The 27,449-nt window shown below is 42.1% G+C and overlaps 2 protein-coding genes across 5 annotated transcripts in view; both read right to left on the bottom strand.

Moving 5' to 3' along the window:
- Positions 1-7,315, bottom strand: part of LOC132159856 (mast cell protease 4-like) — an 88,897-nt gene extending 81,582 nt beyond the window's left edge. The window contains exon 1 of one of the 4 annotated variants that reach the window (XR_009437910.1): positions 7,204-7,286. Coding sequence is in view for 3 of the 4 variants with exons in the window: in XM_059569486.1 (XP_059425469.1) it covers positions 7,204-7,264 (61 nt within the window). In the remaining variant the exon portion in view is untranslated. Of the gene's footprint in view, positions 1-7,203 lie in introns of all 4 variants that reach the window. The other 3 variants (XM_059569486.1, XM_059569490.1, XM_059569487.1) reach the window with 3 other exon arrangements.
- Positions 6,142-27,449, bottom strand: part of LOC132159866 (duodenase-1-like) — a 123,092-nt gene continuing 101,784 nt past the window's right edge. The window contains exons 3-4 of the mRNA XM_059569502.1: positions 6,697-6,835; positions 6,142-6,386 (exon numbers count right to left, since the gene is read on the bottom strand). Coding sequence (XP_059425485.1) covers positions 6,261-6,386; positions 6,697-6,835 — 265 coding nt within the window. The 3' untranslated portion in view covers positions 6,142-6,260. The remainder of the gene's footprint in view (positions 6,387-6,696; positions 6,836-27,449) is intronic.

The raw sequence follows: 27,449 nt of genomic DNA, 5'->3' as shown, positions 1-27,449 counted from the left end.
TGAAAAGGCTAGACTGCTCCAAATAAACTGTCAAAACCCTTACAGGGAAGAGAACATTAGGACCCTGCCCGCTGTCCATGACAGTAAGTGTAAACAAGGTGATAACCTCTGCTTTAAACCGTGTCGAAAAACAAAAACTGTGTTTTAAGTGACAACAGCTGTAGCTCAGCCAAATGGAGTAGCTCAAAGGGAGGGCCCAGAGGGCCCTCAGGACTACAATCAAGTCTCAGACTGGCACTGTCTAAGGGGAAAGTTGATTCAATCTCTGGGCTCCCTTCGAGAACTTATTGATTAGATTGTGTCTGCTTGATTAAAGGGCCAGCTTTGAGGGAATGATTAGCTGCAACAGCTGCCACATAAACTTTGAGTGTGGGCACATCTGTTATCCAACAACCGTAAGAAGGTTGGCACGTGGGACACGAGAAGAGGCTCCCGTCGAAGCTCTAAACAAGAAGGCCCCGCAACTCTAGCCAGGGATGCCAAATCATAGCTTTTGCATGCTAGAGCATGTTCTTCCTCTGTGGTATCAGTCACGGGGCTGTTATTGACAGTTGCACTAACTCTGGGAACCAGGTCTAGTTCCTCCAGAGTGGGCCCAGCAAGAGGACCGTATATTTACGAATCTCCCTTACCCGTTTGATGACCTATGAAACCAGGGCTATTGGAGGAAGGCATACAGGCTTGCCGTTGAATTACAGAAAGAAAGATAAAAAACAAGGTACTGTCACAAAGTTGTTGTTTGTCAAAATTAATACAAGCTATAAAGTTAAGTTATAGCAAGTTAAATAAAACATCTTTATTATATTTCTACAGTAGAGGAGAACAGCCAAACCAAAAAGAAAACAAAGAAAACACAATGTAACATTCATGAAATCGTAATGGAATGCACACATGTGAGTGGGGTAATGCTATCTAGTGGTCGCTGATTTCCTGTGGCTTCACTGCATGGGGATGGTAAGCAAAAATCTAATGAATCAAATAGATTCAACTCATCAGAGACGTGAATGAATGCATGCGTGTCGCCTGGTCCACAAATGCACAATTTAATCACTACATTCACAAATGATGATACTTTAATACAAACTATAACATTTGTATTCACAAATATGTCTCTATTTGAACAAAATGCTGCACATTAATGTAATTCTTAACTCCGACACTAGTTGAAAATCATTTACTTCAGTTTAGTGAGCATGTACACCTTCATGAAATCCACTGGGCCTTGTTCGTTAGTAGTTGTGTGTGTGGGATACATGAAATGCCGTAAACTGCGTCTCAAAATCCAAATGAACCGAACAAGATCAACTTGAACTAGACATCAATAAATACATGCGTGTCACCTGATCCACTTATGTATAGATTCCTTTTTGCATGAACAATTTATTACATATCAATGCAGAACAGAACATTTTTATTCGCAAACATGTCTGTATTTGTAAAAATTGCCGCACAAACATTTAATCCTGAATTCCACAAATTCAAATTTAAAGGCATTTGTTTGTGGTTAGTAAGATACATATATATAATTTACGCAGTACATGGATAAATATATATGCATCTATTAATTATTTTGAGGCTTATATCATCCCATACAGGCAAAGGACACAGATGGTGCATTGGAGCAGGCACAGGACACCAGTACCACCTCACTAAACAGGGAAAGCAAATTCGAGGATGCAAAGATTTCTTTTTGAAAACACAGCAAGACATTGGTCAGTCAAATTATCTAGAAATGTCTTACCATGTATAACCATGTGTCCCTCCAGAGATGTTTGAGATCTTGCAAATGCCTTGGTAGTAGAGTAAAGTAACATCTCGCATTAAAGGACTGGCAAATCTGGTGAAGTCCATGAGGATGAGATGCACTGTAGTATGGAAAGCAGCTGGTTCTGGTTGAGTGTTTTTTTCAAGGACACATTATTCCATTTTTATTTGTCAAATCGTGAAACTTGTTCAGTTCATATAAAGATTTACATGTTAAAGAAATTTCCAGGAAAAGACTTATACTGTATGAATGTGAGAGGTTGTTTCTTTTTGCTCAATATGTTAAAAGTCCAATTTAGAAAGCTGGGGATGGGTGACCTCTAGTGGTGAAATGTAGGGCATTGCAGAGATGAGAAACCTGTTGCAAATAATATTTAGTTATTTTGCTTTTATAGATAATGATATTATGTGGCATTAAATGGAATAAATAATCTTGCATTTAAAATATGTAATTTCTAAAACACCATAACACTCTTCCAACTTTCAAATTCAATAGGAATCTAATATTAGGTGATCATGAATTTCATGTGCGGGTGAAACATTTCCTTACACAGTTTCACTGCATAACCAAAAAACGAAAGCCGCTTGGTTTGAAAGTGACTTCTGTATAAGATGTGCTTCAAACATCGCTACATTATAGGCAATAGACAATTGCCATTTTTGCTGAAAATTTGCTGACCTGACAGACCTTTAACAGCTCTAGCTTTTTTCATTTTCAGTGTCCCAAATAAAAATGCCAACGAGCGGCTTGCATTGTGTTGTACAATATCAAAACAACTAGCTTTTGTTTTTTGTTTGTTTGTAATTAAGCAGACCACAGACATACTTTATTACACAATGTAATTAAATAAAGAAGCTTGCTAAATTTTCATTAAATATAGATTTACCATTCAAAATGAAGACGTACACGTCAATACTCAATACTTAGTTGAGGCTCCTTTTGCCTGAATTACTGCAGCAATGCAGCATAGCATGGAGTCGATCAGTCTGTGGCACTGCTCAGGTGTTATGAGAGCCCAGGTTACTCTGATAGTGGCATTCAGCTCTTGTGCATTTTGGGGTCTGGCATATCACATCTTCCTCTTCACAATACCCTATAGATTTTCATTGGGGTTAAGGTCAGGCGAGTTTGCTGGTCAATTAAGAACAGGGATACCATGGTCTTAAACCAGGTAGTGGTAGCTTTGGCACTGTGTGCAGGGGCCAAGTCCTGTTGGAAAATGAAATCTGCATCTCCATAAAGTTGGTCAGCAGCAGGAAGCATGAAGGGCTCTAAAACTTCCTGGTATACAGCTGTGTTGACCTTGGACCTCAGAAAACACAGTGGACCAACACCAGCAGATGACATGGCACCCCAAACAATCACTGCCTGTGGAAACTTTACACTGGACCTCAAGCAATGTGGATTGTGTGCCTCTCCTCTCTTCCTCCAGACTCTGTGACCCTGATTTCTAAAGGAAACCCAAAATTTACTTTCATCAGAGAACATAAATTTGGACCGCTCAGCAGCAGTCCAGTCCTTTTAGTTTTGAGACGATTTTGACTCTGTCTGTTGTTCAAGAGTGGCTTGACACAAGGAATGCGACAGCTGAAACCCATGTCTTGCATACGTCTGTGCGTAGAGGTTCTTGAAGCACTGGCTCCAGCTCCAGTCCACTCTTTGTTTCACAATCCTCTCCACGGTGCGGTTATCCCTATTGCTTGTACACTTTTTTCTACCACAGTTTTTCCTTCCCTTCGCCTCTCTATTAATGTGATTGGACACAGAGTTCTGTGAACAGCCAGCCTCTTTTGCAATGACCTTTTGTGTCTTGTCCTCCTTGTGCAAGGTGTCAATGGTCGTCTTTTGGACAACTTTCAAGTCAGCAGTCTTCCACATGATTGTGTAGCCTACAGAACTAAACTGAGAGACCATTTAAAGGCCCAGAAAGAAGTGAGGTATTCACCACTTCTAAGAGATCTGCTTCTAAACAGTTAAGCACACCTTTGAAAAAATATGTGGGAAGTTTGCCAAGATAACAGTTTGACGATTTAAGGTGCTATACCATTTCTTCCAAAATGTTGCTGTAAATTGCTTCAAAGACAGACATTGTAACTTCTTTTTGAAATCAAGACTTTTTTTCTCAGCTCTTGGTGTCAGTAACACTGATAGTAAGATGATATAAATTGTGTTACTTCTTGTTATCTTTATCAACTGTTACACGAAAACACAACATACAAGATGATAAGATATGCATGTCTATGTGTGGCTCTGGATGTCAAGAGTATAGAAATGGCTTTTGTATGTATTTGTCTTGTGACTATATTGAATACAACTGAGTCTTGTAACATTTACAGATTTTCCCCCAAATTCTTTATAGTGACAAGTGGAAATAAATGTTATTGTGATCATCAGTATGTTGTTGACTGAGCTCAGCTTTTTTTGATATTTAGTATAAATCATATGTCTAAAGGATTTTTAAAAGTTATAATGATCTGTGAAGTAATTAAATGCACATTTGGTTAATTTTTACTCAGCTGGTCTACATTTTTATTTGCTTTACAATTATCTCTAAATTGATGATGATTTGTGTTGCATATTCATGAAATCTTAGGAAAGAATTTAAGAAAGAACTAAGTTCATCAGAATGTTCCTGAGTGCAGTTATTAAGAAGTTGTCAAGTATCTTCTTAAGAACATGCTGAAAAAAACTTCAAAGGCCATCTTTGAAATTATTATATTAAGCACAGACACCATTTTCATGGTGACTGGTTTGACGGGAGCACTTTTACCGTCATGTTTTAATGTAAGAGTTAAAGTTAAAGTTTTTTTATATCAAAATACATTTTCTGGAAAATGTTTACTGACATTTATAAGCATTTCAACTTACATTAAATAATCATGTTCATCATTAGGTAATGCTGAGTAAGTTCATTAGTAAACATTGACAAGAACATTATCTCCTATTTCTAGGTATGTGAATATATTAACTAAGCATTATATAATGTTTGTTAATGATTTATAAATGAAAGTTATTATAAAGTGTGACACAGAACTACAGGACTGACACAGATATTAACATAAGTACTCTGCAATAACAGCATGACACAAGACAGATATAAAACCTTGCAGTATGGCGAAGCCTAATGGTTTTTGTGCACATTAACTATGGTTTAGACTGCTTATATGTGACCCTGGACCACAACACCATTATTCAAGTGTCAAATTTTCAAAATTGAGATTTATACATCATCTGGTTTATTAGGATCGGACGATATTTGGCAGAGATAAAACTATTTGGAAATCTGGAATCGGAGGGTGCAAAATCTAAATACTGAGAAAATCTCCTTTGAATTTGTCCAAATGAATTCTTAGCAATGCATATTATTAACAAAGAAACGTGATATATTTACGGTAGGAAATGTACAAATATCTTCATGGAACATGATCTTTACTTAATATCCTAATGATTTTTGGCTTAAAAGAACAATCGATAATTTTGACTATGCTATGATGCTATGACTAATTGTTTACATTAAATAAGTCTACTTCTACTGGCTTTTTGTTGTTTAAGATTGAGATACAAATTGAATTTATAGTTTTTGTGTGAAGTTCAGAAGTCAAAAAGTGTCCCTCAGGGTTTCAGTTAGCAACTATTTTTGTGGTTTTGTACGTTTCTACAAATTCCTTTATGTATGATGTAAAAGGCCAGCAGCTTGAAGCCACCAAAGACATCTTCCTCTTTTCTCTTGCATGTAGAGCATGCAGCTGCATGTAATTCATACAAGCAACCTAAGCCTTACTTTGTGATGCTGTAGCAGGCCATAAAAAAAAACAGAGAGAGAAAACTAACAACTAATCTCTAGTGGTGAGTTTAGTTTTAGTTTTTAGGACCCCCTCCCCCTCATTCATTGTTAGTAGATATGAACTACAGACCCATGTCTAGAAATTAAAGAGCATCACCAAGATGGCAACCAAGTGAACTAATGTAAAATGATTATAAACGTGTCCTGTATGTAAAATTGTAATTACCGTATATATGGTGGAGACAATGAGGACACTTTAATGCTTGCCGTGTGATACATTTATTGAAAGACATTTATGAAAGAATCAAAGAAAACATTTCTTCCTTTATCTTTCATGATTTCGAATGATTTTCTTGATCCATGGAAGATATGGTGAAATCTTAGTGTACACATTAGGGTACACAGGTGAATTGCAGAGATCAATGTGACGAACTGATACGACACCAACTGCAGTTTTTCCACAAACCAAAGGGCCCCCAGAATCTCCCTGTTAAAAAAACAACAACACAGGTCAGCACATGACTTAAGTGCCATATATCAGTTAAAACCAGTTTATGAATTTAAAAAGGTCATCTTTTGTACGTACATTGCAGAATCCACCATAGCCGTGTGTACACATCATCTGTGAGACTGAGTAGTAGATCTCTCCCCACCTCTTGTAACATTCTCTGTTGTTCATTATATACACGTTTGCCTCCATTAGACGATTGCTCAGTGGGCCGTCAGTCCAAAGTTTTCCCCAGCCAGCAACACTACAGAGAGTACCTTGACATCCTTACATTTCTTCGGTAATGATATCCTTCTAACATTGTTGTTTAGTTTGACCTTTTTCTGTAGCTGTAATTAAAAAACAAACATTATTAACAGAGATTTTATAATACTTTTATAAGACACAGCTGATTATATTGGTATTCTTGAGGCTACAAAAGCCCTCATAGACAAGGTTTGTTTTATTATTATTTTTAAATACATTAAAAAAAAAGTTTTTCACATTATTTGCTTGTTCTCCTAAGTATAACACAAATGTTTTAATCATTTTAGCTGTTGTTGTTGCCAAGAAAACATCTGAAATCTTTTCCATTTTGTCAAAAAGAAATATTTTGTTTCAGATCAGATATTGTTTTTTAACAGCTAAACAGGTTGTTACCCTCAAAAGCATGATGTCATTCCGAAGAGGACGGGTGTTGTAGTCTGGATGTGGGATGTACTTCTTCACTCCAATGCGCTTCAAAGTCTTACTTTTCCTTAAGTCATGAGCACCAACCACAACTGTCAGAATCTGACATCTGTTGGAAAAGTGTGTTGAATAGATTCTTTTATTGAGTCAAGAATCTTGTTTATGAAAATGATGCACTGTGTGGTTGCAATGCAGTCCTTTTGTTAGTTAAACATGGTTTTAACTCAACATTGCAGTGCAAATTAAACAAAACTCCTACCCATTCCAGCAATGTGCGGCAGTCAAGACAAACTTATCAGAGATGAGGAATCCACCACAGATGTGTTGCTCAGAAGACTGAATAGAAACCATGTAAGGTCTGGAGTGGGGTTTTGCTTCTGTGCCGTTCACTATGCCGACATGAGCTAAAAGAGATAGCACTGTTAGCTACTGTATTGACCAGATTGATCAGTATGCAGTTTAATCAATCAGTCTCACCAGTGAAGGTCAGGTGTGGCAGCAGAGAGGCCAGCAGGAGAAGAGAGATGATGGTCATCATGAAGACAATCAGTGAGCTCTCGCTGGCAAAAACTGTATAAATATACTTTAAAGGGGGGTGGAGACATTTATCTGGCCATAAGTCTGCATAAAATGTGGAAATGGCTTCCTAAAATTCCTAAACTCTGAATAGTTTAGTTCAGATAAACCAACAGTGTATGTTGCATAATGTCAGTTGCCGCAATTTTTTTTTTTATTGTTGTTTTCCTTACAGAGGCACTTACAATGATACCGAATGGGCACATTTTCAGAGGGTTTAAAAGAAGAAATCTGAAGCTTATCATTCTTTAAAGCAGAGGTGGGGAACGTCCAGCCTTCAGGCCGTATGCGGCCCGCGAGACAGTTTGATCCAGACCATCTGTGAATTCAAAATCTCCTTCCTTCTTCAAGAAAGAAAGTCTATGTCAATGTCAATGTCACCTTTATTTATATAGCGCTTTAAACAAAATACATTGCGTCAAAGCAACTGAACAACATTCATTAGGAAAACAGTGTCAATAATGCAAAAATGATAGTTAAAGGCAGTTCATCATTGGATTCAGTAATTTTAGCTCTGTTCAGTTAAATAGTGTCTGTGCATTTATTTGCAATCAAGTCAACGATATCGCTGTAGATGAAGTGTCCCCAATTAAGCAAGCCAGAGGCGACAGCGGCAAGGAACCGAAACTCCATCGGTGACAGAATGGAGAAAAAAACCTTGGGAGAAACCAGGCTCAGTTGGGGGGCCAGTTCTCCTCTGACCAGACGAAACCAGTAGTTCAATTCCAGGCTGCAGCAAAGTCAGATTGTGCAGAAGAATCATCTGTTTCCTGTGGAAAGTGGTCTAGACAGCAATTATTTCTCCTGTGATAGTATATTATACAAAATATATAATAAAAATAGAAATATAATATTATAGATAATATATAATAATGTAAAACAGGTTTGCCTCTCCAGGTCACAGTCTGCGTGAATATGCAATATGCACGTAACATTCACGGTCGTCACTGATAAGCATCATGGCAAGAAAGGCAAGAAAAGATGCAGAATGTCATGCTTTTAAAGAAAATTTGACAAATTATTATTTTTTTTGTTTAAGTCAAAGGCAAGCCAGTCTATTTTGTGGGGATGGGCTTGCAGTGATGAAAAAAGCCAATCTTGAGCGTATTTACACCTCAAAGCATGCTAAACTGAATGAGTCTAAACTGAATGAGTTGCAAGGACAAATGCGGTTGGATAAAGTTAACAGTCTTCGGCAGAGTTTGGATGCACAACAAGCAGTTTTCTCAAGACCACATTCTGACAGAGAGAATGTTATTCATACAAGTTTTGTGGTGAGTGAGCTAATAGCTAAGAAACCGACCTCATTTAGGAGGAGAGTTTGTGAAAGAGTGTCTCGTTGCCGCTGTGGAGCTGCTAGCACCAGAAAAATTTTAACTCTTCCAAAGTGTCAGTTTATCTCGAAGAACTGTCGCAGAACGAATTACTGATGTGGCGCAAGACATTGAAACAACACTGAATGACTCCGCAAAAAAAAATTATATTTTTCTCTCTGGCCTGCAATGAAATAACAGACTTTACAAATACCGCCCAGCTAGCCATCTTGGTGCGTGGAATTACCGCCGTGTTTGAAACAATAGAGGAATTGCTGTCTTTACAAGCCATGCATGGCAATACCAAAGGTGAGGATTTGTTTGAGCAAGTTGTTTTGGCAATGAACAAATTTGAATTACCATTTAAAAAGGTAAGTGGCCTTGCCACAGATGGAGCTCCTGCAATGCTTGGCCCGCAAAAGGGACTAACTGCATTGGTCAAAAAAGAAATGAGTCGTCTCAGGCTTGATCCAAGTGATTTAGTTGTATGCCACTGTATCATACATCAAGAGAGTCTTTGTGCACATTCCCTGAAGCTTCACAGTGTAATGACAACTGTTGTTTCCACCATAGACTTCATTAAAAGCAGAGGGCTAAGTCGTGCAGATATGCTCACATTCTTTTACAATTTGAGGGAAGAAGTAAAACAATTCATGGAGATTAAGGGAAAACCTGTTGTGACAAGTGGCTTTGTGATTTGGCCATTATGGTGGATATAACCAAGCACCTGTCAGAACTGAACGTCAAACTCCAAGGTCCGAACCAGCTTCTCAGCTCTCTGCTTTCAAACATGAAATCATTTGAGGCAAAATTAAAGCTGTGGCAATTTCAACTAAAACATTGTGCATTTTCCTACTCTACAAGAACAAAAGCCTGTTATGACAGCTGAGTATGCTGGTGAGTGTGCAAAACTGCTTCAGGCATTTGAAGAGAGGTTTCAGGACATGAAAAGTAAACAAAATGAACTAAAGATTTTTTCATTTAATGTGGGACCATCTGAAGTACCTGACAACCTACAACATGAAATAATTGAGCTACAAAGCAATGACGTGCTCAACGCAAAGTACAACAACCTCCCTCTGCTTGAGGTCTATAAACTGTCTCAGGTTACGTATGTTACTATAGTTCCCTGAGTAGGGAACGAGACACTGTGTCCTCTAGGGGCCGCTTTGGGGAACACCTCGTCGTGACCTGTGTCTGAAGCATACATTGAAAAAATACCAACTTGTTGGCCGGCGACAGCCTCCGAAGTAAATAAGCACCGGGAGAGCACGTCATTATCTTCTTCGTCTGAAGCTTGCGTCCGAAGCATGGCAGGGAGCTAGAGGACGCAGTGTCTCGTTGCCTACTCAGGGAACTATGGTTACATACGTAACCTGAGACAGTTCCCTTTCGAGGGAACTTCGAACTGTGTCCTCTAGGGGCCGCTTTGGGGAACAGTATACCCATGCCGCCATGCTGAGGGGAGTGCAGGCCAGAATCATGGCGAGCACTAAGTACCAACTTTACCATTTCCATGGGAGTTGCCCCTGGGACATTAGACGGCTGTCTGTTACAGTAACCCCTACGCCAAAAGGCATAAGCTACATACCCAACCTAATTGTTAGGGCCTCGGCCCAGGGTAGAGCTGAAGGCTTGGAATCAGGAAAGATTCCTTTAAAGGGATACGGCTAAGAACCTAGCATTTCTACCAAGACTTGCCTGTCACACAGGGGCTACCGCTAGCTTACGCATAAGCTTGCTGAAAGAGCTGTCTCGACAGTTCTCTAGTAGCAACACCCTGTTTAGATAGTTATCCATGGATACATAGGTGGAGTGGTGCCCAAGATGAACAGGGCTTTTACCAACTCAAGAAAGGGCATGAAGCAACCGCGCGAAGCCCTCACCATATAGGATTTTAGAAAGAACGCAGAATACTAGCGTGCGAACTTACCACAGTGTGGATTTCAGAAAGTGTGCAAAGACTTCATGTGCACACTTACCATAGCATGGATTTTCAAATACTGTTCTAAGGAGGGGCTCTCGTGGCACTCTGTTAGAGCAGCTCATAGATGGAATGTTGCATCTCAAAACAGTATGATTGAGAGTCATCAACTTGATCTATGGAAACAATGCTGGAGCGCTCTGGGGAAAAAACAGAGAACTCAGTCTCATATGAGAGGAGAACTCCGAGCTCAGAGTAGCGCGCTCATAGGCGTCCCTTTTTTGGAAAAAGGGGAGTGCTGCTAAGTTACCACGAGAATCACCCAAATAGCCTCTCATGTTGAGGGAAACAATGCTTGAGGTGTAAAAACAAATACACACTGGCTGAATGGAGCCCAAGGAACCAAGGTCTAATCATCTCAAGAAAGGGAACGAAGCGGAGCGCGTAACCCTTATCGTACAAGATTTCAGAAAGTTTGCAGAGTCTTGCGTGCAAACTTACCACTTGTGGATTTTTAGAAAGTGCGCAAAGTGTTCACGTGCACACTGACCACCATGTGGTTTTGAGAAAAAAGCTTAGCGTGTGTACTTAAAGGTTCCTAAGAATCGCAGAGGCGCTGAATCTCATGGGAGAGGCAAGCTCAATTTTACAAACCTCGGGCGAGGGGAGCATCACCTGAGGCAGCATATACAAGAAGACTTCTGTAACTGCCACCTCCACTTCCCGCTAGATGCGACAGCACCCCTAAGCGGCCAGGAGACCCCTCGGGGTGACCTGGCCGGACATCCATGAAATTCCCTGCAGTGCTGTGCCAGGCCTGATGATCAAGGAGGCTCCTTCAGAAACCTGTGATCTCAGCCGCCTAATACCGGAACATGAAGCCAGATGGCTGGTGCTGGCGAATGTTCAAACCTCGATGCACACATTGTCTAAACGCTTGCTAGTTGTCGCCATGATAAACAGTGAAAGATCGCCCTTACCGGTTCTTTCAGATGCACGCTTCAAACAAAAGTCAGTGAAGATGAAGAAGATAATGACGTGCTCTCCCGGTGCTTATTTATAGTCGCGTCGATAGTGACGTCGGAGGCTGTCGCCGGCCAACAAGTTGGTGTTTTTTCAATGTATGCTTCAGACACAGGTCACGACGAGGTGTTCCCCAAAGCGGCCCCTAGAGGACGCAGTTCGAAGTTCCCTCAAAAGGGAACTGTATGTACATTCTGAAGATTTTCCCATTCTGAGGAGACATGTGCTGAAGTTTGCATCTCTGTTTGGGATGACCTTCTGCTGTGAGCGGTTCTTTTCAAAACTGACTCTTGCAAAGACTCAACCTTTTATTCTCGTTGTAGTTTTGTTGTTTCCACTGCCACCATGTCATATAGACGCTGATGCATAACATTTCCGTCTCAGGCTTGAGGCATTCGGCCAATCACAATGCCCTGGATAGCTGGCCAATCACAGCACTCCTCGGTTTTCAGAGAGATGAGCCTTGTGAAAATCTACCCGATTTAAAAGGCAGGGAATAGAGGAGAAACAAAAATGTACAGTATGTGGAAAATAATGTGTTTTTTTTACCTTAAACAGCATAAACACATTTCATTACACCAAATACACTAAGTAATGTTCTTTTTAGCAGCATCATATGACCCCTTTAATAGATTGCAAATGTTGCTTCCATAGACGTGTGTGTTCTACAAACTCTAAATGTATTGTTTTACTAGTACTTATGTGTATTTAAATGTCTGAAACCTAAAATAAACATTATGTGGGTAAAAACACTGCATAGTTGTGACAATTTGACTAGAGCAGTGCACGTCTTTCTCTGGCTTAGTGCCAGTTAAAGTGCGAAAGCCCAGTTTGAATTTGACAGTTATGTGATGCCACCAAACATTCTAACATGTGGGACTGGACTCCCAGGGGCATAGAAAAAAAAACATATGTGGGACCATACCACTCAAAGGGGTTAATTCTATTTTATTAAAGGGGTCATATGATGCAATTTCAATTTTTCCATTCTCTTTGTAGTGTTACAAACTCTTGGTGTAAGAAGAAGATCTGTAAAATTGCAAAGGCTAAAGTCTAAAATCCAAAGAGATATTCTTTATCAAAGTTAAGACTCTGCCACGCCCCCCTAAAACGGCTCATTCAAACACGCCCCCACATATCTCTATGGAAGAATATTTGCGTAATGCCACACAAATGTTCATGTAAAGAAAGAAGGAATGGTTTCAATAACCGCATTGTTGAAGCAGTCATGTTAGGGAGATGCTGTTGAGATGCTGTTGAGATGCTGGCGAAAACAAAAGCACTTTATCTGCCCTTCCAAAAGTACATGCATTTAGGAATTATTAAGGTTAGAACAAAACAGCAAATTAGAACAGAACAGCATTGTTATAATATATTAATATAATAGTATTGCTATTGACTTTTCATGTGCTGAGTTTTGCGTGTCGTGTGTTTGTGTGAGAAAGAGAGAGACGGAGAGAGAGAGAGAAAGAGAGGGTGACACAGTGAAGTCAACTGTCTTAACCGTCTGTGGCTTGTGTACTACAAACACATACAAGCTTCATCACTGTTGTCTATCTGTTTTCCCTTTTCGGGCTTGAGCTGATTGTAAAACTAAGGACATTATTTATTGTCTTTACATTTACTTTGAAAGATGAAGCTCGCAATTATGTAAATGGGCATTGCATTTTCGACGAGTGCTTGCGGTGTTTGGCCAATCACAATGCACTGGATCAGTTGGCCAATCAGAGCATACTGCACTTGTCAGAAGGAGAGACTTAGTAGAAAACTATGCGTTTGAGAGCGGCGGGCAATGGAGAACCTACAATAATGCACAGTATTTGAAAAATAATTAATTAAATAATTAAAGCATGTAAAATATATGTCAACAAATACACAAAATACTTATCTTTAAAAAAAAAAAGCATCATATGACCCTTCAAAGAATGGAGGGACAAGTGGACATCTATTCTTTTTTGTATTCTTTTTATTTATTTTTCTTGGTAATCAACAATAGCAAGTGCTTTCAAGTCAACTTATCTTGTATTAAATATAGCTATTTAGATCAGTTCTCATCATGAAGTAAAGAGTAAAACACTCTAGTGATTCTTAATCAACCTATAGGCTCATTGGAAATACGTGCGTTTAAATACATTTCTGCAACACAATTATTTTGTACCATACTCACATTTGTCACATTTGTCTTTTGATGCCCATATCAAATTGGTTTCAAAAATCAGCTTTTTTTCATCTAAAAAATATTGCAAGAATTCGACCTTTTATATCCCTGCCAGATGCAGAAAAGCTTATCCATGCATTTATCACGTCGAGACTAGATTACTGTAATGCACTATACTCTGGTCTCCCTGATAAACATATTAAGAAATTACAGTACATCCAAAACTCGGCCGCACGTGTACTAACACACACAACTGTTCAGCAGCATATTTCCCCTGTTCTTTATGAACTCCATTGGCTTCCAGTAACGGCACATATCGATTTTAAAACCTTGATTTTAACATATAAAGCCATTCATGGGATAGCACCGGAATACCTTTGTGATCTAGTTGTTCCTTACATTCCAAATCGTTCTCTCCGCTCATCTGACTCTTATGCTCTACAGCAGCCCACATTCAAATTAAAGTCGATGGGTGGTCGCTCCTTTACGGTTACCGCTCCGCGGTTGTGGAATAAACTTCCATTTGCGATAAAAAATTCTACAACTCTGGACTGCTTTAAGAGGTCTCTAAAGACCCATCTTTTTAAAAATGCTTATTGTCTTTGAAGTGTATCTTATTTAGTTTTTTTTTTTGTCTGATGTTTCTGTTTTTAATTTATTGTTTAATTATCTTATATTATGTTTACTATACTGTGTAGCGCTTTGGGTTGGAGAAAAGCGCATTATAAATAAAATGCATCATCATCATCATCATCATCATACTGCATGATTTGAGGCAGTTCCAAAGTAAAATTTTCAGTGAGTGTAGATAGTATTAGCATATGCAAAACAGGTATAAAAATGGATTTGTTGATGACACCGTGCTATTTGAACTTCCTTATATAGAGGTTTGAACTGTTATAGTTTCAAGGGATTTATACCAAAGCTCTTCTATTGAATATAAAAACCCATACATGTAAAGCTGTATATGTGATGCTAATGTTCAAATCTATTGGTTTTCAAATGTTGCAGTGTGTTAAAATTGTTTTGAATTCAAAATATAATTATATAATAAAAAAGTTATTGTGTGAAAATTAGTCTTTTATTAATCAAAACTGTGTTGAAATCATACTTTGTGTGAAAAGGAATACATTTTTTTTACTGTTTTACTGCCTCTAGTGTTTATTTCAACTGAAAACTGTGGTGATTTGTATGTATGGGCACGTTTTTTCAGTTTTGCCTACATGCTGTCACGGTGCGGTGTGGACAGCGCCGTGGAAAGAACAAGGTCAGGGTCAGGGTCAAGGTCAAGGAAGATTAACTTTAATAGAACAAAAAGGCCAACACGGCAAAAGCAAAACAGAAACAAATGACAGGGAACAAGTCGAAACAACACAAGCACTAGAGAAACGGTTCACAATTAACATTACAATAATCCAGGCAGGCAGAGTGGTGTGTGAGACAAAACTATATACTAGTGATCAAATGGGGAACAGCTGTGTGTGCGAGTATCTGAACAGGTGTGCAGAGTGAACCAGGTGTGTAGAGTGAATGTGTGAGTGGGTGACACAGCTGTGCAGAGTGAAGGTAATGGGTCCAGGAGCAAGGGAGAAACACAGGTGGAGCAACTAAACAGTAATAAGGTGACAAGGTGGGCGGGGTCAGAAAAGGACAGGAGAGAGCACATGGCACCAAACAAACACAACACTCACAGAAGACAGTGACAGAAAGACAGAAGACTTTGACACATGTATTTAGAGGCACGTATTTCCAGTGAACCTACGTTGTTCTTAATTTATATACAAAATGCAGTTATATATATTTATAATATTTATTTTAACTCAATACATTTATTTACTTGCTTTACAATTCTGTCCCAATCAAAGATGGTTTGTGTTGCAAAAGCAGAACAGTTTCACAATGTTCAGGTAAGGTTTAGTAAAAATTCACAAACCACGTCTGAGCTGATAACCACAATTGTCCTGTGTTAAGGGTTTAGATTAAGAAGCAAAGATACTGAACGTGCAAAGTATGTAGTCTTGCTAGAAGTTTCCATTATATATATGATGTAAATAGATTGCAGCTTGAAGTCAGCACATACATGTTCCTCATTCTCTTCAATGTTATGTTGACTGAAAAAAGGACATGCTTTGTTCGCTTTACCTCTGTTCATGTTCCGTTTTGTTGTGGCCAAGACATATCATAAAAATAAGTAATGGCCTCAAGATCCAATGTTGAAGGAACAACATCTTTGTGCCACGACTTCTTATATTAAGCAAACAATGTCCTTTTATCATGGCCAAGAGTTTATGTGTGAACAAATCTCCATGATCATATCAACCTGTGGTTATTAACTTTATATTTTGAACTGAGACAAAGTATCAACATAGGATCTCTAGGCCACAACTTCATATTACATGGCCATGACATAAGGATGTTGTTATCTCAACAAAATGATCTTTAGGCCACAGCTCATTATTATGTTCTCACGAGTTAAAGGTGCAGTATGTAATATTGACAGCTAGCAGTTGATACTGCAGTCCAAATTCAAACTCAGTGATGGGCAGTAGTTTACCTAAATATCTTAGTAGTATGATGTTAGTTTTGCTCGACTTAGTATCAGTAGCGGCAATCCACCTATCACTCCCACGCCCTTAATTATGCAGAATTTAAGGCTTAATATAATTTAAAATGATGGGTTCTGGGCATTGTTTCTGACCATGTCCATCCCTTTATGACCACCATGTACCCATCCTCTGATGGCTACTTCCAGCAGGATAATGCACCATGTCACAAAGCTCGAATCACTTCAAATTGGTTTCTTGAACATGACAATGAGTTCACTGTACTAAAATGGCCCCCACAGTCACCAGATCTCAACCCAATAGAGCATCTTTGGGATGTGGTGGAACGGGAGCTTCATGCCCTGGATGTGCATCCCACAAATCTCCATCAACTGCAAGATGCTATCCTATCAATATGGGCCAACATTTCAAAAGAATGCTTTCAGCACCTTGTTGAATCAATGCCACATAGAATTAAGGCAGTTCTGAAGACGAAAGGGGGTCAAACACAGTATTAGTACGGTGTTCCTAATAATCCTTTAGGTGAGTGTAGACCAAAATAATTTTTGTACCAGGCTGTAAACATGTTTTTTTTCTGCTTTAAAGATGGACATTTTAACATCGGGAGTCTATGGGACTGACTCCATTTTGGAGCCAGCCTCCAGCGGCAAGTCAATGAATTGCAATTTTAGTCACTTCCTTGTTGCCTTTACGAGAGAGAGTGGGAGGTTGCCGCTTGATTTGAACTTGATTTTGGTGAAATGTTAATAATATAATGACACATGCAGCGATGCAAATTGACTAGCCTATCTGTAGGCCTATACATTGATATGGTAACACTATACAATAATATTTCATTAATGTATTATCTAACATGAGCAAACAATGAAGAATACATATATTACAGTAGGGATATTTATTAATCTTAGTTAATGTTAGTTATTGGAAATACATTCTTTCATTGGTAGTTCACTTTTGTTCACAGTGCATTAACTAATGCAACAAACAACTTTTGATTTTAATAATTTATAAATAAATGTTGAAATTCATGTTTAGGTTAATAAATGCTGAAGTATTGTTCATTCTTAGTTAACTAAACTAGTTAGCTTATGATAACTAATGAACCTTATTGTTAAGCATTACCCTGTCCCTTTGTATAAATGTAACTATAACAATAAAGCTACAGTACCAACTACCAATAGGAGGTTTCTGCCCAACAGCAGAAGTTTACAATATGAGGTAAATCTGGCCTTGCACATGATTATTTTTGTTTGCCAAATTGGTTTGGAACAGTTGTTGAATAAAAAACTAAACAGAACTATTATGCCAGTTTATCTGCTTGACTGACAGTTTTATTGATCACTGAGAGAGCATTGACTTGGTATGGTTCAATATACAGTACAGACCAACAGTTTGGACACACCTTCTCATTCAAAGAGTTTTCTTTATTTTCATGACTATGAAAATTGTAGAGTCACACTGAAGGCATCAAGGGCTATTTGACCAAGAAGGAGAGTGATGGGGTGCTGCGCCAGATGACCTGGCCGCCACAGTCACCGGACCTGAACCCAATCGAGATGGTTTAGAGGTGAGCTGGACCGCATACAGAAGGCAAAAGGGCCAACAAGTGCTAAGCATCTCTCGGGGAACTCCTTCAAGACTGTTGGAAGACGATTTCAGGTGACTACCTCTTGAAGCTCATCAAGAGAATGCTTTTTTCTTATGTATATAATTCAATATATAATTCCACATGTGTTAATTCATAGTTTTGATGCCTTCAGTATGAATCTACAATTTTCATAGTCATGAAAATAAAGAAAACTCTTTGAATGAGAAGGTGTGTCCAAACTTTTGGTCTGTACTGTATATATATATATATATATATATATATATATATATATATATATATATTAAAGCTTCAATGTAGTAAACTACTTTTGTGATGTTGCTGTAATTTAGCTTACTACATTTCCCAGGGCTGTAGCTTTAGTGTAGTGAAGCTTAATTTAATGAACTATTAGCTTAGCTCACTACATTTTCAAGTAGTTTCCCCAACACTGTTCAAAATAGTGGTTCTCCACTCACAACCTTTTACAGTCTCAACACCTGTATGGATGATCAGATTAAGGTCATTCAACAGGATTAAGCACAACTGACTGATAGAAATTGACAAGCCAGGGCCGTCGCTAGTGGAGTGAAATGTGATGATGATTATAGGGGGCCACGGCTGTAAAAAAACAAACATTATTTGGTGTAATGAATTGTGTTTATGCGGATAAAGGTAAAAAAAAAAAAAAACATTATTTTCCACACATTTTCCACATACTGTACATTATTGTTTCCCGCCTTCTGAAACACGTTGGTTTTTACAAGACTCATCTCTCTGAAAAGCGAGGTGTGCTCTGATTGGCCAGTTATCCAGTGCATTATGATTGGCTTAAGCGTGAGAAATGTTACACCTCTTAACATATTGTGAAGCCTTGTCTGGCAGGAGCGACGAGACAAAAATATTATAAAACCCATTATAAGGGTGATATAAACATGATTATCTGTCATATGTTATTACCAAATTCTAAACTATACATTTTTACAGTATAAACTGTGCAAAGCTTTTAAGATGGGTGCTGAGGGGTTGTGGGTGTCTTGTGTATATTCACGCGGAGGCATTAACCAGGTTTATTTATTGAGGCTTGTGGAACACATACATACAACGCCACACTCTACATGTGCCCGGTGTTCTTCTTCACCCCCCTCTTGCCGCTCCCTCACTGCCTGAGGCCCCCTAGCGAGTGGATGTTGTAACACATACCAACAGTATATAATACCTTGACACCTCCCCCTTTTAGTTAAATACTTCAGGGCTTATTTCTGTTAACAATATGAACTTAACAATCCACATTATTTTCACGTAACTTTACAACACCATATTTGTGCTGTTAATAATTCACAATTTGTTTCTTTAAACCATAAGTAACATTACCATAACAGTAACTGATACTGCTTCTATGTCTTTACATCAAAACTCATACATGTTTTACCATGTTTATATTTTAAACCTCTTTGCAAAATTAAACATTCAACACATTGTAAACATTGTCCACTGAAAACATTTGTTAACCCTTTTTGACTTTCTTATAAGTCAAGACGAACAGCAGGTTTGCTTGCCCTACCTGACCTAGTGACAAAAGTTTTTGTTGCCATAGTTTCAACAGGTAAATCTGAGTCTACACAGTGAGGCACTTTCTGTGTGGGCTGTTCTGAACTTGTCAGTGTTTTAGTCTCTTCTGGAGGTTCTTCAGGCAATAACTGAATATGCCTGCGGTTTCTCCTTTTCTCCCCCTCTTTCTCATTAAAGACCACGTTCCAATTTCGCAGAGACCCAGCTATGACGTTTGAAGACCTGAGAGAAGAGGCTCTGGCCCTAGAAGCGGATCAGGCAGGAGTGGTGGATTCCCCAGTGTGTGCGGCAGTGAGTGGAGAAGCGGCAGCCGCCTCTGGATCAGGGGATTGGAAACAGGTCTTACGTTCTGAGCTCTTGAAGGATGTCCGAGAGCAGATGGCAGAGTTATCTAAAACCCTCCTAGAAGAGGTGCGACGAGGCCCCCAACGCTTACCACCAATGTCACAGGAGCGGTCGCACTCCGAGGGAGGACGAGGTTTGGAGAGACGTCCAGTACGGGAGGCCCTAGCCCGTTTTCAGTGGGACGAACAGGGACGCCCCATTTGTAACCGGTGTGGTGAGCCAGGGCATTATAGTCGCCAATGCGGCTCTCGACGGGGTTCCGAAGGGGATTTTTAGGTCGGCCGGCCACTGTGGGTCAAGTGGCTGGGACCTCTGTGAGTGACCCAAATTGGATGAGCGCCCCCAGGAATCAGCTGATCGGGCATAGCCCAGTGGTAGAGGTACGGATCCATGGGGTGAAGATACGTTGTCTGGTAGACACTGGGCCTCGAGTCACCTTAGTCTCAGAGAGCCTGTCCAAGGAGCTGTTTCAGGGTAGCCAGGTACAGGGAACAGAAGCACCCTGGCTGACCTTACGGGGGGCTAATGGACTGGAGATCCCCTATGTCGGATATCTAGTCACAGATTTGGAGATTCATGGAATCACTGTGCCCCAGAAGGGGGTCGTTATTGTCCGAGATCATTGCCTGGGAACCCATAAAGCCCTGTTGGGGATGAACGTAATTGCAGACTGCTGGGAGGAGTTGTTTCAGGCTAGGCCTAAGAAAACCCTACCACCAGCGGAAAGACAAGAATGGGAAAGGATAGAGGCCGATTGTCGTCGGGTACACATGGCCAAGGCACAGAGAAGTCAAGAAGGTATCGGGCGGGTTGCCTGCCGATACGCAGTTTCTATACCAGCAAGGAGTGAGGCCATTGTCTGGGCAAGAGTACCATCGCACGAGTGCGGGTCGTCAGGCTGGGTGCTGGTCGAGCCCCATATGGACTGCCAGAGTGTAGCAGTGGCCCATGGACTGGCAGAGGTTCGCAGAGGCCGAGTCCCGGTGAAGATACGGAACGAGAACCCTTACCCCGTCAATTTACATCGTCACCAGCGGTTGGTCCTGGTGACCATGGTGGATGCCCACCAGGTGCGAGAGGGCCGGGAAGTCAGCTTCCGGCAGGTGTGTCCTACGGTCGTAGAAGTGACCTTGTCCCAGACAGACTCGTCCCTGGAACGGATCGGAAATGAGGTGCCTGCTCACCTGGCCAGAGAGTCCCTACAGGGAGAAAGGCTAGAGGAAAGCCAGAGTAAACAATTGCAGGATCTCCTTACCAAGTGGCAACATGTGTTCTCCAGACATGATGAGGACTATGGCTGTACCGGCGTAGTGAAACATCAGATCCCCACTGGCGACGCCCCGCCTAGTCGTGAGAGATACCGTCCAGTACCACCCATTCTGTATTCGGAGGTTCGTACTCTGCTGCAGGGAATGCTGGACAAGGGGATTGTCCGGGAGAGCAGTAGTCCATGGGCGGCCCCGATTGTCCTCGTCCAGAAGAAGACGGGAGCTTGGAGATTTTGTGTAGACTATCGGAAATGAAATCAAGTCACAAAGAAAGATGCTTTTCCTCTGCCGCGGATAGAGGACTCTCTTGCCAGCCTGACACGGTCTGTATGGTACTCCACTTTGGATCTTGTGAGTGGGTATTGGCAAGTCCAGGTCGAGGGGGTCGACCGAGAGAAGACTGCTTTCACCACTCCCTTTGGGCTTTTCGAGTGGGACCGTATGCCCTTTGGCCTATGCAATGCACCGGCCACGTTCCAACGGCTGATGCAGCGGTGTCTGGGTGGCCAGTTGGTGGACTCTACGCTGGTATATCTAGATGATGTCATCGTCTATTCCCCAGATTTTGAATCCCATCTGCGACACCTGGAGGATGTGTTCCGGGCCATGGAGCAGTATGGGTTGAAGCTGCAGCCAGAGAAGTGCCACCTGTTGAGGAAGGAGGTGAAGTTTCTGGGCCATTGTGTGAGTGCCTCGGGGGTCTCGGTGGATCCCGAGAAGGTTGAGGCTGTGCAGGGCTGGGAGGCGCCGAAGACCGTGAGGCAAGTTCAGTCCTTTTTGGGCTTCATCAGATATTATCGGCGATTGATTAAGGGTTTTTCAAAAATTGCCAAACCCTTAAATCAGCTATTGGCAGGTACTGGGCGCCCTCGCGGCCGTGGGTCTCCCTCCATTGCTTGGAGCCCGGTGTGTGAATCGGCATTTCAAAGGCTGAAGCAAGAGCTGCTCCAGGCTCCGATCTTGGGCTATGCGGATTATTCACAACCTTTCACCTTGTACACAGACGCCAGCAACCTCGGGCTCGGGGCGGTGTTAGCTCAGCAGCAGCAAGGGGTAGAGCGAGTGATCGCCTATGCTAGCCGAAGCCTCCACCCGGCAGAAAGGAACGATTCGAATTACAGTTCATTTAAGCTGGAGTTGCTGGCTTTGAAGTGGGCCCTGAGTGAAAAATTCAAAGACTACTTGTGGGGTGCTAAAGTACAGGTGGTAACAGACAACAACCCCTTGGTCCACTTACAGACGGCAAAGCTGTCGGCAAAGCACACGAATGCCGATGTCTTGTCCAGACTCCCAGAGGCACAGCAGACAGAGGGTGAACAAGAGTTACCGACAGGCCCGGAGGAAGGGCTGGCAGTGGGGGTTGTGGAGGTATCGGGGGCTCCACAGGAGGCTGGTCATTGGTTAAGACGGAGGAGGGGGCCAACGAAGGTGGAACGGCGAGCCCAGACTCCCAAGGTGAGGAAGCTGCTGGGGCAGTGGGCACGCCTTGGCTTGAGGGATGGGGTGATGTGCAGGACGATTAAAGACCCGAAGTCGGGAGAAGAGGTCTGCCAGGTGGTGGTGCCAGGAGGCCAGGTGCAGGCTTTGTTAGAGGCCTACTGGGTACGCTGGACCAGGAACATCAGAACGATTGGGTGAATAACCTTCCTATAACAACAGCGTCCACAGCCCTACAGGGTACGCCCCGACCTACCTGATGTTCGGGAGACACGTGCGGTTGCCGACGGACTTGGTATTGGGGGTGGCCACGTTGGATGAGACCTTGAGTTTGACCGAGTGGGTAGGACGCCACTACCAGCGCCTTCACTGCGCCTATGACCAAGTTTCGGGGAGGATAAATGCTGCCGCAATTAAGAACAAGCAGATGTATGATCGAACGGCCCGAGAAGCCCCGTTGTTACCAGGAGAGAGAGTTCTGGTAGGGGACAACCGGCGACAGGGGAAAGGGAAGTTGAGTGACCGTTGGGAGCCTGTTCCATACCCTAGACCTCCCTTAGAGGCGCCACCAGCCCCGACTGTGTGCGCTCCGCCGCTGCAAGGATGGGCCGTAGTTCCGAGGCTCCCAGAGGCTGAGCCAAGGGGACTGGACCCCGGTTCACCACCCAGACGGTCCCAACGAGAGAACCAAGGACGGCCCCCCGAGAGGTATGGGGACTGGGTTGAACAACCACGTTCTAGGGACTAGAACAATTTGGCGGGGGGGGGGGGGGTTGTCACCGGGTGACTAATCTGAGCGGAACTTTTTTTTTCGGGCAGAACTGGAGTGTGGGAAATATTTCCGCCCGGACTAATTTAAGTGAAACACGAGTTCTGTTCCGGTTGGCCCAAGGCGGGGAGATTATCCCAGATACACGTCAGGTGTGGGAAGAGGACGTGTTGGATACCGATTGGAGGATCGGGAAGTAAGCAGAGATATAAAAGGGGCTGGTTTATGAACAGGAACGGGTAGTTTTAGTTCCGCTGTTGTTCCACACGATACGGAAGTGGCTGGTGTGGCGTGGATGTTGTGATTTACGGGCTGCAACGGAGAATCCAAGGAAAGTGGATATTGGAAGTGCGGAGGAAGTTAAGTGATCAACCTTTTTGTATGTTGTGTTTACATCTTATTGTGGATTGGGTTGAAGGAGCGATCCTATGTTTGGAAGGCCCCTGGGTGAAGGAGATCATTGAATTCGTATTGGGAGAGGACAACACTGTGTACTGGCGGGTGAAAACTTTATGAACATTCCTTGTATATTGTGGAGAGTGGATGACGGATGTGGAGGGAGACTAACTGCCTTTAAGAAAGAGTTCCGACTGCATATTTCCCCGTAGCAGTGGGTAATCCCCCCCCCCTCTGCTGTGTTGATCTAATAATCCTCAGTGCTCGTGTGTTTACTCAGTGTTGATAGTAGTGCCTTGTGTTGGAGATCGCTGGGAAAGACGGAGAGACTCCGGTGTACGATATATATGCCTGCCATGGTCTGCCCCCTGCCTTCGTCCATCTGACACGCCCCACCAGGACTTTGAGCCCGAAACGGGAATACACCACGGATCTTCCTTCACTGAGTGTGTGGAGTGCGGTGAGTGCTGCTATATTGAAGTGTACACACGAGAAGAATTGTAGTGCCTTTGTGGTGTGTGGTGTTTGTCCGTGGCTGTGTCCCCGGTCGTAGGAAGAGATCTGACGGAGAGGAGCAGTGTATTGGTGGCGACCACAGTCTTTACCTTAAGTAAGCTGGGGCTTGGACGTGTTGGAGGCACCTCTGGAGGAGGTTGGATGACGTCGCCCACGCAGCGATCTCTGTAAGCTTTTAAACCAAAGCCTTACCCTTGCATCCACGTGACGTTGTGTCATTTGCCTTGTAAGCAACCACCGGCCTTGTGCGTGACGTCCGTGCTGTCTCTTCGACGAGGGAAGCGAAGGACAACAGCCGATCCTCCCCCGTGTGCCCTACTGCCAAGCTGGGCGGGAAGACCAGTATTGTTTGCAGTCTCACCTGTAAGGCCCACCAGCCGTCAGTCATCGACCAAACCCGTATCTGCTTGGAATACCGACCTCTGAATATCTTCAGTGGTGAGTAGCCAGTTAACAGCCCAGCCCTGTGAATACTCACCTGTGTATTGAACTCTGTACTTACCTGGGAGTTAGAACCCCTGCACGCTAACAGCCCAGCCTTGTGAATATCCACCTGTGTATTGAAAACTGTACTTACCTGAGAGCTAGAACCCTTGCACGCTAACAGCCCAGCCCTGTGAATACCCACCTGTGTATTGAACTCTGTACTTACCTGGGAGCTAGAACCCCTGCACGTTAACAGCCCAGCCCTGTGAATATCCACCTGTGTATTGAACATTGTACTTACCTGAGAGCTAGAACCCCTGCACGCTAACAGCCCAGCCCTGTGAATGCTCACCTGTGTATTGAATTCTGTACTTATCTGTGAGCTAGAACACCTGCACGCTAACAGCTTAGCCCTGTGAATATCCACCTGTGTATTGAACTCTGTACTTACCTGGGAGCTAGAACCCCTGCACGCTAACAGCTCAGCCCTGTGAATACCTACCTGTGTTTTGAACTCTGTACTTACCTGAACGCTAGAGCCCCGGTGAGCTAATAGCCCAGCTTGTGCTCATCCACCTGTGTATGGAACTCTGTACTTATTTGAGGGCAAGGACCCCAGTAAGCCAACAGCCCAGCCATGGGTCTTGAAATCTACCCCCCACCCCCGAGCCAGAAAGTCCCTGCACGTCAACCGCCTAGCTCTTGCTTTAAACTTACCTGGAGTGGAGTCGGCTGGAAATTAAGGGCTGAAGTGGAGTGTTGTTGAGGAAGGGCTGAAGAGTAGTGTTATCGAGGACTGGAATCCGTATCTGTGGACAAAAATAGTTCGAGTCATTAGTAGTTTTAAAGTTTCCCCTCCCCTTTTCCCCAAACTTTTAAATAAATAAAATTGTAAAATTTTAATCTTGGTTGTCTGTCCGTTCATTGGGGTGTTGTGGGATCTCCTCGAGGTGGAAGTTAGAGGAATATTCATTCAGATATGTAAATCAACATGTATAAATTGTTAGTAGTCAATTAATGGGGAGATAATCGAAATCGAATCGGTCTGAAAAAATTAATTGTTAGATTAATCGATGCATCGAAAAAATAATCGCTAGATTAATCTTTTAAAAAATAATCGTTTATCCCAGCCTTAATTTAGATTCATCATCCAACTTTAACATCACAGAATCTCCAGGATTTAAAACAGGTAAGTCCTTCACACCGTGTCTCCTGTTAAAGTAGTATGCTTGTTTTTCTTTTGCAGTTTTGTCACTCTCTTTTATCTTTGTTTTGTTAGGCCACTTTGGTTTGAGGTTTTTCTGTAGGGTAGGTAGAGTTGTGCGAATTTTTCTTCCCATTAGCAATTCCGCTGGGCTTACACCTGTAGATGTGGTAGGTGTAGCTCGAAAAGTCATTAGTGCTAATAGCCGGTCTTCCTGATTTAGTATGCGTTTTGCTGTCTGTACAGCCCGTTCCGCATGTCAGTTTCCCTGTGGATTGTGTAGGCTGGATGTAATGTGCTGGATGTCATACAAAACACAAAAGTTTCTCCAAACTTCACTGGTGAACTGTGGTCCATTGTCGCTAACGATTTGTTCGGGTATGCCAAACCTCACGAACAAAGCTTTAAGTTTCTGTACAACTTGCTCTGATGTTGTAGTATGTTACAGAAGGATTTCTAAGTAACGAGAATAATAGTCAGACACTACCAGGTAGTGTTTCCATTGATGCATACACAAGTCCATGGCTATTCGCTGCCATGGCCTTTCCGGCAGTGGTGAAGGCTTTAGTGGTTCTTTGTGTTGTGTGCGTTTGTTCTCAATGCAAAACTTGCATGTTTCTATCCTTTTCCTGAGATCTTCAGAAATCCCAGGCCACCACACAGTCTCTTTGGCCCTTGCCCTGCACTTCGACAGTCCTTGGTGTCCCTCATGAATTCAGTTAAGAACCTCATGTCTCATTACTTTAGGAATTACTATGCGATTCCCCAGCACTAACAGTCCATCACTCACTGATAAGAAGTCTTTCCATTTGTAAAAACATTGTATGCTGTTTGGGATGCTTTTTGTATATTTTGGCCATCCTCCTTTTACAAATTTCTCTACAATCAGTAACTGTTCATCCTTTTGTGTCTCTATTTTTATTTCTGTCAGCTTCCGCTGTGATACCGGCAAACCTCCGATGACTGCATTCACATGACAACTCACGTCGGCTGTCAAGAAGTCCTCTGTGACGTTTAATGGACTGCGCGATAGTGCGTCCGCAACGACTAAGGTTTTGCCAGGTGCATACTCTGCTTTTACATTAAACCTCATTAGTCTCATCAAAAGCCTTTGACATCTCACAGGTACTGTGTCCAAGTCTTTACTATTTATTAGCGGTATTAGCGGCTTATGATCAGTGATCAGTTTGAATGTGTCCATACCTACTAGGTATTTGTAGAACTTTTCACATGCCCATACACCCGCAAGGCATTCTTTCTCAATTTGGGCGTACCTCGTTTCTGAACTTGTGAGTCGTCTGGAACAATATGCAACCGGTTTCCAGTCTTTATTGTCCTTTTGCAGTAACACACCGCCGACCCCATAACTGCTAGCATCTGCTGATACGACTGTTTCTTTTCCAAGATCATAGTGTGCTAGAACTGGAGCTTTGATGAGTGCGTTCTTGAGGTTGCTGAATGCGCTTTTTATGTGCCTGATCCCATGTCCACGCGCTACTTTTCTTTAGCAGTTCATACAAGGGACCCCCTTCCGTTGCCAGGTTTGGAATGTATTTGCCCATGTAGTTTATAAGGCCCAATGCTCTCCTCAGTTCATTTACATTTTTAGGTTCTTGCAAGTCTTTTATTGCACGTACCTTTTCGGGG

Source organism: Carassius carassius, chromosome 16, assembly GCF_963082965.1.
Source record: "Carassius carassius chromosome 16, fCarCar2.1, whole genome shotgun sequence".
Lineage (NCBI taxonomy): Eukaryota > Metazoa > Chordata > Actinopteri > Cypriniformes > Cyprinidae > Carassius > Carassius carassius.
The sequence above is the reverse complement of the archived record's forward strand: the minus strand, read 5'-3'. Positions and strand labels throughout refer to the sequence as shown.